Source organism: Panthera leo, chromosome E3, assembly GCF_018350215.1.
Source record: "Panthera leo isolate Ple1 chromosome E3, P.leo_Ple1_pat1.1, whole genome shotgun sequence".
Taxonomy (NCBI): domain Eukaryota; kingdom Metazoa; phylum Chordata; class Mammalia; order Carnivora; family Felidae; genus Panthera; species Panthera leo.
In genome coordinates, this window is record NC_056694.1 from 14,228,559 (window position 1) to 14,241,655 (window position 13,097).

Sequence of the window (13,097 nt, forward strand, 5' to 3'; positions counted from 1 at the left end):
GAGACCTTTCCACATGCTGCCACCAACGATAATGGTCACATATTTGTTCCACGTCTGCATTTCCTTAGGGCCGGTCACCTTGCCTTTCACCTTCAGCTTCTGACAGCCACCCAGGATGCATACAGAGGCCTGCTTTCCCGTGGCCATGGGCCCTGGTTCCACCCTGGCCCGGTTTCAGCGAGGAGGCCCTAAGGGACCTCTCAGTTCTGCCGCGAAGGATCCTGGGGCTTCCGGTAGAGAACCTAGCCGAATGTGCTGAACAGAGCTGTGAGCAGCAGAGAGGGGCCCCGGAGCGGCTCATACTGTGAATCCCCTCCTTGCCACCACGCGTGAAAAATCTCATCCAGATAAAGCCAGTTACACTAAAATATCACGCCGCTTGACAGGGAAAAATGTTTCCCAAAGGGCAATCCGAGAGGGATCTGGAAGGAACGAGCAGCCCGTCTACCTTCCATGACAGCGAACGTTTCGTGCTTTGACGCCCTCCCTCCCTCCCCTGCTCCTTCCTCCATGTGTCTTCCTCCTTCTCTCGGTCTTCTCCGTTCCGCGCCCCTCCCTGTCAGCCCCAGCTGTGGCACACGCCCCTGCTGTCCTCGGCTTCCGGTCCAGGTAAGCAAGCCAGCATGTCCCAGAGATGTCACGGAGCCCTTCCCCAGCAGGGGCGGCTCAGCTCTGTAAGATTCATTCGTTTATTCCACAGTAGACAGCAGGCACCTGCTCTGTGCCAGCAAGGGCAGTAGGTCCTGGGAACAAACAAATTAGAGGGACAACTTGATGGCTCTGGGGGAGATGGCCCCACGGGATAGGTCTGCTGGCACCAACACAAATTCCTAAGTCCCTTCTCTGTAAACCTGGTTCCATGATCCTGGGCCGCACTCAGGGATCTGCATTTTCTTTCTTGCTTTCTTTCTGTCCGTCTGTCTCTCTTTTTTTTTAATGCTTATTTATTTTTGCAAGAGAGAGAGAGAGAGTGTGAGTGCAGCAGGGGAGGTGGGGAGGGGGGGGACAGAGAATCTGAAAGTGGGCTCCATGCTGATAGCACAGAGCCTGACTCTGGGCTCAAACTCACGAACCGTGAGATTGTGACCTGAGCCTAACTCAGACGCTCAACAGACTGAGGTCTGCCCTAGGAATCTGCATTTATCTAAAGAGCCGTCCTGGTGATGCTGGTGCCCCTGGGCCAGTCTCAGAGAAACATTCTTTCGCCCATGGGGTTGTGCCCAGAGCCACCCGTCCAAGCGTGTCTGTTGACTAACTGTGCCATCTGATGTCGGCTGCCTTGCTTGCCCTCGAAGGGTTAGAAAATACAGCATCTTGGAGCAGGAGTTCATTACACGTGTCTGTGAAGGTTGGGAACTTGGCGATGCTGAGCATGGGCTTTGGGGAGATTGCCTTAGCATACCCGAATTTCTTTTCTTTCTTTCTTTTTTTTTTTAATGTTTATTTTTGAGACAGAGAGAGACAGAGTGTGAACGAGGGAGGGTCAGAGAGAGAGGGAGACACAGAATCTGAAACAGGCTCCAGGCTCTGAGCTGTCAGCACAGAGCCCGACGTGGGGCTCGAACTCACGGACCGCGAGATCGTGACCTGAGCCGAAGTCGGCCGCTTAACCCACTGAGCCACCCAGGCGCCCCATCATACCCGAATTTCTTGATGTGCTCAGCACTTGCTCTCAAAATTGAGGTGGCCTGGGTGCTGCCTCATGTTCTTCCTCCTCTGCAGACCCCTGCACTTGGCTGCACTTCTCCAAGTTGCTGGCATTTCTCTATCACTGGGGGGGGGGGGGGGGGGGGGGGGCTGGCTTTTAGCTCTCCCGGAATGACCCTCCCCTGCAGTTTGCCCCTCCTGGCTGTGTGATAACACATCCTCCACCCCCCCTGCCTCCCCCCCCCACCCATTGGTAAGTAGGAGGAGACAGCCCGTGTTATCATCACTGGTTGCAAAGAACGGAAAACCATCTAACACAGTTTGAGTCAAGGAGGTAGAACACAGTGACGCGGGGGGTCCCACGTGACCCAGGGGTGCAGAGCAGAGCCCGGGCCTGTCAGCTGATGGGAGGCCAAAGTCATTAGGCAGTCCCTCGCCGGGGCCTCACACCCGCACCAGGCGTCTGCGTCCTGCCTCCGCACAATCGTGCACTTACGCGGGGGCCCCTGCAGCTGCCCCAAAGTGGCGCCCTGAGTCCTACAGACGAACGAGACCAGCAGCCTCCTGATCCCAAGTCTCAGGAATACCGTGATTCGGTGGACCCAGTTTGGGGTTTGGTGTGCATTCCCGGTTTAGGTCACTGAGCTCGGGGAGGGTGGGCTCGCATAGTGCTTTTCCATTCTGGGGGGGGGGGGGGGGGCGGGTCAGCTGCCTCTCTCTGAGGGGCGCGGGGCTGGGAGAAAATGAGCAAGTGAAGTGCTTCCTTTCCCTGGTGTAGCAGGCGTGGCAGAGGGTGGCGTCCCATATATAGAGGTGTGATTGGCATATGATTTGTGGAGACAACCTTATGGATGGGCCTCACAATGAGAGGGCAAAGGAACAGCGTTCACGGAGCCCCTCCTGTATGCCGACTGTATCTCTTTTCACAGCAGGACTCTGTAGGGACTTCTCTGGGATCCAGGGCACTCCGCTAACATCCCATAAGTACGGTTTCCAGTGGGGTGGTGCCGACATTCACACCAGGCTGATCAACTCCGAGCACTGATTTTTCCAGGGTTCCAGCAAAAAATGTTTGCTTAATAAATGGCTGTAATGAAAAGAGTAACAACCGAGGGATGTTCCATGGAGTCAGAGATCGGGACATTAGAGAGTCAGGTTCAAAACCAGGAGCCACTGAAGATCTGACATTGAGGTTTATGGTTCGGCTCAAGAGAATTCCATCGAATTAATACTTCCTGGTGGCCCCAGTGGGGTTTCACCTGCCTGCCTGTCTCTTTTCTCGAGGAAAGCATCTCAACAGCATCTCTGGCCTTTGGCAGGGTGGGCGTTTGCCGGCTCCTCTCCGAAGACTTTTCTGGAGAGTGCAGTGCAGCAGAAGGGCCACGGTCAAGGACTTTGAAGTTTGATGGGTCTTCAGCCCTACCCTGTGACTCAGGTCACCAAATATCCACGGGCCTCAGCTCTTCCGTGGCGATGGCCCCACCTTCTTCCCAGGGCTGTGGAGGTTTTTAAACGGGACGGTGCCTGAAGAGAGGGCTTTGCCCTTGTGCTTGAGACTCCTTAATTGCTTAATAAATGGCTGTAATGAAAATAGTAACATTAATCATATTACGTAATATTATTAGTATACAACAATACTAATTTGTTATTAGACTTAGAGTTGCTTGAACACGGGAAGTATGTTGTGTCTTTCTCTCCCTGCTACAGCACTGGTAAGAGGCCTTAGATATGGTAGGTGGGAGAAAATATTTGCTGAGTGAATTTATTATACGGGGTACCCATAAAGTCTAGAAGCAGAGGCGAAAGGGCAGAGTCCAGGATCGGCTGGTATGACCCCGCAGGACACGATGTAATACTATATAATACCAGACAATATGCAAAGTATCAGCATGCCGTCTGTCCTTAGAAAGCATGGGTCTGTGCTTCATGGGGAATTGCAGTGAATGTGGTAGATTAATACCGCAATCCTGTCAATTCCGCACATACGTCCTTGATATTTTGCTTCAGACGGTGTCTGTCTCTGATTTTCGGTGAGCCAACTTGTGCCTTTGGCCTGCCCTGGAAGACAGAATGAAGGGGATACATACAAAAATAAAGACTGAGTCTTTGTTTCCGGGCTTTATGGTCACGGGCCACCCTGCCGATCCTTTTCGTCTTTCCTGCCGGGCATCCCCTTCTCGGCGGGCGGAGGCGGTCTCTCTGTGGGCACCAGTGGCCTCCTGGATGAGTCTTCTCCCTTCTCGTTCCTCACCTCTGAGCTTCTTCGCAGCTGCCCAGGGATGCGCATCCCGTCACATGGCTGTTGCCAGACATACCATGAGAATCGTTCCCGTGTTTGCAGACCCCACGTGTCATGGGAGCCCATCCTGTGCAAGCCGCCCAGAAGCTCGGTTGTCGCTAGGTGGTTTGGGTCCCCGGAGTTGGTCTGAAGCTCAAACAGAGCTTTATGCAAAGAGGGCGTGTGGGAATCGAGGATTTCAGGGAAGCTACTTGATCTGCCGGAGTGAAATCCAGCACCTGTTGTGATGGCTTCTGGTTTTGTCACCCGAGTGGCTTCAGCTCCCCTTTTTTCTTCATGGAGACGTAATTACCATCTAATGCTGTGTAAAGCGTACATGTTGACTTGATACATTTATACGTTGCAGTATAATATATATTGCATATAATATTATGCAATATGATTACCACCACAGCATTAGCCAACCCCTCTGTCACATCACGTAATTATCATTACGTGACATAATTATGTCTCATTAAGAGACAACCTACGGTGTTTGCCTTTCTCTGTCTGACTTCTCTCACTTAGCGTGATGCCCTCAAGGTCCACCCGTGTTGTTGCAAATGGCGGCATTTCCCGCTTTCCCGTGGCCCAATGATATGTCGGCTGACTGTGACTTCGTTCTCTCTCTTGCAGGACACCAGCCATGATTGGCTGCTCCTTCGTGGTCAACAGGAAGTTCTTTGGTGAAATCGGTCTCCTTGACCCTGGCATGGATGTGTATGGAGGAGAAAATATCGAACTTGGAATCAAGGTTTGTGCATGGCATCCTTTCCCCTGGTTTATTCGTGTTTGTGAGCACCGCCGCCTGATCGTCCTTCGTGTGTGTTTTAAAGCTCCTTTAGCTGGTGAGTGGCAGGATCGTTCACCCATCCCCCGCTCCTGAGGATGTGCCAGCCCGGCTGTCCCAGGGGGAACGTGGGGAACCCTGGGCTTTCCCTTCTCCAAAGGTTGAACAATGTGTTTCACGCCTTGGTGACCCAGCTTGGACCTGAGCCGCAGAATTCGGTTCCCACAACCACCCAGTTTTGATTCTTCCCTTAAATGTTTCTTAAATTCAACTGTCTCCTTAAGTAGTATCCTATTGTATACATGTCGACGATTCAGGTACCTCATGGAATCATAAGATGCCAGAAGAGAGAAGGACCATGTTCTGTGGGACCCTTCCTTTCCTTAGAAATGCTTCTAAGGGGGAGGTTAGGGAAGGGTAATGATAGAACATTACCCAGATCAGCTTCACTGTTAAGATATTTTGGATACAGTTGACCCTCCCACAACGTGGGTTTGAGTTGCACGGGTTTACTTACATGCAGACTTTTTTCGATAAATACAGTACAGTGTTGTAAATGTATTTTCTCTGCCTTAGGAGTTTCTTAATCAGGTTTTTTCCCCTCTGGCTTCCTTTGTTGTAAGAATACAGTATATAATACACATAACACAAAATATGTGTTAATCGGCTGTGTACATTATTGGTAAGGCTTCCGCTCAGCAGTAGGCTGTGAGTAGTTAAGTTTCTGGAAAGTCAAGGCTTATACATGGATTTTCAACTTGCACTCAGGTGGGTGGTCAGTGCCCTGAACCCCTGTGTTGGGTCACTTGTACTGTGTTTTGCTCAAGATTTTCTTTGAAAAGCGAATTCCAGTGTAGAAAAAATAAAAGTTGAACACACTGATGTATTCCGACCTCTTTGTTTTAGAGTGAAGTCAAATGAACCCCAGCCAGGGGTTTGGCTTGGGTGGCTCCTTGAGGACCCAGTAACCACTGAACTGGTATGTCTTCCTCCATACCACAAAGAGCAGGTGGTCTTTGTGTCCCTAGCTGGAGCCTCGGTGTCCACTGTCCTTTGTCCTGACCCTTTTCATGCCTGAGCCCCTGGGAATCAGGCTTGTTAGAAACAGCTCAGGACACAATACGAAGTTTTTAAATATATTGACTTTCCTTTGCTTTCCTCTTCTGCATTCCCGTTTTTGTTCTACCAGGCGGACACTCAGTCTGGATCCCCTACCCTCCTCAAAGCCTGCTCTCTATTTGACTCTCTTATCCCTCACTGCCCAATACCTTCCACCAGCCCCTCGTCTGTACTGGATCCCCCTTTGTGGGACGAAAGGCGTCATGCCCTCATGATATAATGACTTTCTGGGATACATGAGTGAAAGGGGATGGTGAGGACGTTCCCTGGATCCTAAAATCGCTCCCTTTTGGAGACTGCAGACTCTTCCTGTGCTGTCAATGTCAGGCTGGGTTCTTTCCTCGAGGGAATTTGCATAGGATTTCTTTGTAAAGCCCAGCAATTAAAAAGCCTATGAATATGATATTATAGCGAATACATTTGTCATTCATCCGTTTGGAATTTAATTGAAGGAAAAGATCTGGACCCAGCACGATGAACTTGGCCTGTAACTCAAACCTCTACCCGTCCTGTTCCCGTCCATTTCTCCTTGTTCTGTTCTGCTGCTTTGTATTTTCTTCTCTTTTCTTTTTTGTTTTAAAGTTCTCACTGACCTCTAGCCTGCCATAGAATTTACTTACTTATTAGGAGTGTTGGTTTTCGTCGACCTTGCCCTCAGTAGATTGCCCTTTATGGGGCCCCGATCTTTGCTGTTTTCACCTTTGTGTTCCATGCATGTAGAACCATGCTTAACACATGGCTCGGTAGGTGTCTCTTAGGTTAATGCTTGAATGTCTGTTAGGAATCTGTGATAACTTGTTCCAGGTACCTATCTGCAAAGGAAATGAGCTGATGGAAGCCCTGCCTTGAAAAAGTTAACCTTTTTTTTTGTTTTTAATTTTATTTTGATGATAAGAGAGATTTGAATGTCTCTATATGCTGTTAGAAGGAAGCCGGTGAAGGGTAAGACATCACCAAGAGAGGGGAGAACCAGATGATGGGGGGGGGGGGGGGAAACACTGCCCCTATGCGACCAGGCACATAGGTAGAGGAGTTATGGGGACAGGAGGGACTCCCAGATTGATTGCCACTGCCTGCTGTGTTCTGGGGGAAACAGAGGCTGTGACGGCAGAATTCAGGGCTAAGGCTTGCTAAGACGTTGGTCTCCCCACATTTGCAAAAGTATTTACTTTGCAGTGACTTGGAACTTGCAAAGGGCAGCATGGGGGGCTCTGCCGGGCTCCGTGGAGATGGTGGTCCTGTGTGGCTGGCCCCAGCCATGAAGGGGGCAGGGGGTGTGTTGGCTTCCACCCCAAAGCACAGCCCAGGACACCAAAGCCGGCTGTACCACCATCCCAGGGGCCAGTGGGTCCTACTCTGCACGCTCCCCAGGAACAGGCTAGAGTGAACGGCCCATGGAGTCTGCTCCCAGTCCTGGCTCCCCTATGGTTCAGCTCCTGGCTGTTCTCTGCACGTCTTCATGAGCACTTCAGATGGATCGAGGCATGGATGCCACCCTCCTGTGCACTTACCTGCCGCCTACTGTATACCCAGGCATATCCATCATCCACGCTGGAGGTGTGGGATTGTTTATGCCGTATTCCCGTAGATTACGTCGTCCTGCCAGTTGTGAGCTGACTCCACAGAAGCCTTGGTTTTCTGCCAGTTCTCTTTTTTTTATGTTTATTTATTTTTGAGAGAGAGAGAGAGACAGAGTGCGAGTCTGGGGTGGGGGCAGAGAGAGAGGGTGACACAGAATCCAGAGCAGGCTCCAGGCTCCGAGCTGTCAGCCCAGAGACCGACGCGGGGCTCGAACTCACGAACCGCGAGATCATGGCCTGAGCCGAAGTCAGACGCTTAACCGACTCAGCCACCCAGGTGCCCCCTCCCCAATTCTTTTTTTTTAAGTTTATTTATTTATTTTGAGAGAGAAAAAAAGCATGAGTGGGGGAGGGGCAGAGAGAGAGGGAGAGAGAGAATCCCAGACGGGCCCCGTGCTGTCAGCACAGAGCCCAATGCAGGGCTCAGTCCCACGAACAGTGAGAGCATGACCTGAGTAGAAGTCGGACACTTAACCCACCGAGCCACCCCGGCGCCCCGGTTTTCTGCCAATCCTTAAAGCAGGAGTCGAGTGCCAAGACCAAGACCTGGGTTCAGGGTCCACGTAGTTACTGTCTACGTGGTACTCTGTGGTTCTCAGGGTGTGGTCCCCGACAAGCAACATCGACCTCATCTGGGAACTTGTTACAGATGCAGATTCCCACGCCCCATTTCGCACCCGCCGAATCAGACACCGTGAGGTGTGGCTCAGCAACCTGCCTGGCGACAAACCATCCAGGTGATTCTATTACACACCCAAGTTTGAGAGCCGCTGGTCGACACCGCAGCCTCAGCCAGCTTCCTGGTTAAACACATGCCTTTTCTCAGAAAGTAGCTCGGGTGAGGGTCCACACCTTTCAAGGCTGGGTGCCCCTCGCGGCCACTGCAGGCCCTCAGGGCACCCTTCCCCCTCCCCTCACCCAGCCCACCTTAGCTGCCAGCACCTTAAGTCGTCCTTACCTTCACGGGCAGGTGTCTGGACCAGGTGACTATAAGGTTCTTGAGGACAGGGCTCCCTTTTACATGAGGTCATCGATGTAATCTGTTTTACAAACTCTGTTCATTCTCTTGCATTTTGTGCTATTTCATGCTGTTACGAACACAAATTAGATGACTAAAAGGGGCACCTGGGTGGCTCAGTTGGTTGAGCATCTGACTCTTGGTTTCAGCTCGGGTCATGATCTCATGAATCAGGAGCCCCTTGTTGGGCTCTGCACTGACAGCTTGGAGCCTGCTTGGGATTCTGTCTCTCCCTCTCTCTCTCCCTGCCCCTCCCCGGCTTGCACTATGGCATTCTCTCTCTCTGCCTCTCTCTCAAAATAAATAAACATTTAAAACAAACGAATGAGGTGAATAATAAATACATTGTTAAGAAAGCCATCCCCACTGCTTGGAAAAAAAAAAAAAAAAACAGAGCTTTGTTGAATATACACACACCTGTATGGAATTTTCGTTTGGTGCCCACATACAGTTATACACATTGACCTGTAAGAAATGACACATCTTGTGCTTTAGTTAAGTAGGCAAATTTTAATACGAGCACACTGTCTTTCTTTGTGATTTTTTTTTTCACCAAGAAATAGGTCCCCCTGCAATCTTTCTAACTGTTCTTTGAAATTTTTGTTGTTGCCTTTTCATTCCATCCTAAGTGAGTAAGGATGAATCATGAGAATCGGCATGCAAAGTCTCACTGTGGTTCAGGGAAAGATACTAGCAGGGTTGACTCCAGGGCCGTTGCTCAGGTGGAAGGCAGCTTGCCTGTGACCAAAACGATCCATACGGGGAAGGGGGTGGCGGGAAGCTCTTCAGGACTGAAGGAATAAATGAGATGAGAAATTGAAAGGTTTCATCTTGTTCTGAGTAACATTAATCAGAAACTATTAACAAGGCATATTATAGTAACATGTCTAAATGGTAAGAGCAAAGAAATTCTCCAAGGAGAGAAGACCACTTAGATTCCTTTTAAGTGGTGTAAAAAATCAGATGGCTTCAGATTTCTCCAGTATGTCCGACTTCTCTGGGAAGAGAAGGCACTGTCTTATTCTGAAGCCTCGTAAAAAAGAGTGACACACAAGTTTACTGAATCCCGTTGGGCACAGCCGTTCCTAAAGGGAGACAATAGAAAGACATGATCAGATCCTCTGGCTCTCGGAAAACATCTTGCCTTGGTCAGGAAGCTCAAGAACTAGATACAAGGCAGAATTCCTGTGTGTGTGTGTGTGTGTGTGTGTGTGTGTGTGTGTGTGTGTGTTGTTGGCAAGTATTTGCCAATTTGTGGCAAGTATCCGAGCCTGCTTCGGATTCTGTGTCTCCCTCTCTCTGCTCCTCCCCCACTTATGTTCTCTCTCTCTCTCTCTCTCTCTCTCTCTTTCTCTCTCCCTCTTTCTCCTTCTCTCTCTCTCAAAAAATAAACATTTAAAAAATACTGTACTGTATACTTAAGTATTTGCTAAGATCTAGAGGGTGTGGGGAGGCACAGCTGCGATAATCTTCTTACCTGGCTCAGTCCAGCCTAGAACCTTCCCTGTGGTTCAGCTTTTGCAGGAGGCTCCACAACGGTCGCAGCTGAGATTCAGACCCATCACGATGAGTGATGGCAAAGGATGGATGTATTTTAATTTGCTTAGAGTCGCAATAACGTTCTTAAACAGCAGAGTTTGACGTGGCCACCACAGTTGCCAGTGGCAGACTACGTAATGACCCCGGGCCACACCGTTTTCCTAAAGAGTTTGGATGCCATTGTCATGACCCAAAGGGCCCAAGGTTGGCAGCCCCGCCATCTTGCCCAGTCCAGTCCGCTTGAACTCAAGACACTGAAGACCTGCCTCGTCACCCATTTGGACCTCCCGGGCTCAAGTCTGCTGTATCTATTAAATGTTGTGATTTGGTAATGGTCACTCCTGGGGGAACCAGACCATTGGTTCTATTTAGTTTTCCTGATCCTTAGAGTATATGAATCTATTCCCCCTTCCCCACTGGCGTTGCTCATGTCTGGCCATGCAAATGACTTCATAGTGCAGGATTAGAGGGTGTCTGCGATAAAATTCAGTAACTACCAGTGTGATCGGTATGAAAAGACAGGCTGGGAGGACGCTATGGGAGAATCTAGCAGGGAATATAACTTAGTCTAGGGATTGGGAAGAGCCTGCCTAAGGGAATGATATTTAAGACTTTAAAAGTAAGGTGAATTGAAATAGGCAAAGAAGGCATGGGTGTGTAGTGTGGGAGTAAGAATGTTTGAGGGAGTTTCAGTTAGACGAGATGCGTAAGTCCTAGAGAGCCACTGCACAGTATAATGCCTATGGCTAACACTCTGTTGTATACTGGGGAGCTTGGGTGGCTCAGTCAGTTAAGCGTCCGACTTCGGCTCAGGTCATGATCTCGCGCTCTGTGAGTTCGAGCCCCGCGTCGGGCTCTGTGCCGACAGCTCGGAGCCTGGAGCCTGCTTCGGATTCTGTGTCTCCCTGTCTCTCTCTGCTCCTCCCCCGCTTATGTTCTCTCTCTCTTTCTCTCTCACTCTTTCTCTTCTCTCTCTAAAAAAATAAATATCAAAAAAATACTGTACTGTATACTTAAGTATTTGCTAAGAGGGTATACCTTGTGTTTTTTAAATTTAATTAGCTTATTTTATTAAGAGAGACTTGACCTATGTCACTGTATACATTTAAGTTGTACCGTATGATAGTTTGAATTATATATTTTGTGACACGATTACTGCACTAAATTTAGTTAGCATCCACCATCTCATATAGGTACAAAAAAAAGAGAAAGCAAAAAAAAAAAAAAGTTCCTCATGTTGAGAGCTCTTAGGATTTACTCCCTTAAGTAACAACTTTCATATAAATCCTAGAAGTGTTGACTATAGTCATCGTGCTGTACGTGTTATATCCCTAGTACATACTTATCTTATAATTGGATGCTGCTTTATTCTTAATATCTTTTTTTAATGTTAGAGAGAGAGAGAGAGAGAGCATGAATAAAGAATCAACTTCTTTATTCATTTATCTGTCGATGAATACTTAGGTTGTCTCCACGTCTTGGCTGTTGTAAATAATGCTGCCATGACCATGAGGGTTCATGTGTCTCTTCAAGTTCGTGCTTTCATTCCATTTGGATACATTCCCCAAAGTGGAATTGCCAGATCGTATGGTCATTCTGTTCTTCATTTCTTTGAGGATCGTGCATACTGTTTACCATAGTGGCTGCACCAATTTACCTTCCTAGCAGGAGTGCACAGGGGTTCCCTTTGCACCACATCCTCGCCAACACTTGCTATCTCTTGTCTCTTTGATGATGACCATTCTCACAGGCAGGAGGTGATAGCTCATTTCGGTTTGATTTGCCTTTCTCGAATGACGGGTGATGTTGATCATCATTTCATGCACCTGTTGGCCTTTCGTGTATCTTCTTTGGAAAAATGTCCGTTCGGGCCTTTTGCCATTTATTGATTGTTTTTTTTTTTTATTATTGAATTGTGGGAGTTCTTTATAAATTTGGATATTAACCCCTTATCATATATGTAGTTTGCAAATACTTCCGTAGGTTGTCTTTTCACTTTGTCGATTGTTTATTTTGCTGTGCAGAATCTTTTTGGTTTGACGTAGCCCCACTTTATTTTCTGTTGTGTCCCTTGTGCTGCAAGTGTCAAATCCAAACTATCATTACCAAGACCCATGTCAGAGAGCTTTTCTTCTGTTTTCTTCTAGCAGTTTCATGGTTCTGAGGCTTACATGTTCAGTTAATTTTTGTGAGTGGTGTAAGCTAGGTGGCTGGTTCCATTTTATGACAGGTGAATATCTAACTTTCCCAGCACCATTTATTTAAAGAGACGACCTTTTCTCTTTTGAGTATTCTCGGCTCCCTTGTCAAATATTAGGTGATTATATATGCTGGGGTTTACTTCCGGGCCCTCGATCTTTTCCATGATCTGTCTGTTTCATGCCAGTATCACACTGTTTTGACTGCTATAGTTTTATAGCATAGCTTGAAGTCAGGAAATGTGACGCTTTCTCTCTGAACTTTTTTCTCAGGATTGTTTTGGCTATTTGCGGTCTTTGGTTCCATATAAATTTTAGTATGATTTTTTCTACTTCTGCAAAAAATGCCATTGGAATCTTGATAGGGATTGCATTGACTCTATAGATGGCTTTTGGTGGTATGAACAACATTTTTTTTAATGTTTATTAATTTTTGAGAGAGACAGAGAGAGAACAAGTGGGGGAGGGGCAGAGAGAGAGAGAGAGAGAGAGAGAGAGAATGCAAAGCAGGCTCCAGGCTCTGAGCTGTCAGCACAGAGCCTGACACGGGGCTCGAACCCACAAACCATGAGATCATGACCTGAACTGAAGCCAGACACTTAACCAACTGAGCCACCTAGGTGCCCCTGGTAGTATGAACAATTTAACAATATTAATTCTTTCAATCCATGAATGGGGGCTATATCTTCATTTATTTGTGTCTTCATCGATTTCTTTCCTCAGCGTCTTAAAGTTTTCAGAGTAGAGATCTCTCACCACCTTGGTTACAGTATTTTATTGCTTTTGATGCTATTGCAAATGGGATTGTTTATATTTTTTTGGATTTCATTGTTAGTCTATAGAAATTCTACTCATTCTTCCCTGTTAATTCTGTGTCCTAGAACTTTACTGAATTGATTGATTAGATCTAACATTTTTTTTTTTTGGT

The 13,097-nt window shown here is 48.0% G+C and overlaps 1 protein-coding gene across 7 annotated transcripts in view; it reads left to right on the plus strand.

Annotated features, from left to right (window-relative positions):
• Nucleotides 1-13,097, plus strand: part of GALNT17 (polypeptide N-acetylgalactosaminyltransferase 17) — a 285,062-nt gene that overhangs the window by 166,350 nt on the left and 105,615 nt on the right. For 6 of the 7 annotated variants that reach the window (XM_042921614.1, XM_042921618.1, XM_042921617.1 and 3 more), the window contains one exon: nt 4,562-4,679. In XM_042921614.1, coding sequence (XP_042777548.1) covers nt 4,562-4,679 — 118 coding nt within the window. Of the gene's footprint in view, nt 1-4,561; nt 4,680-5,621; nt 5,695-13,097 lie in introns of those variants that run through there. The other variant, XM_042921615.1, reaches the window with a different exon arrangement.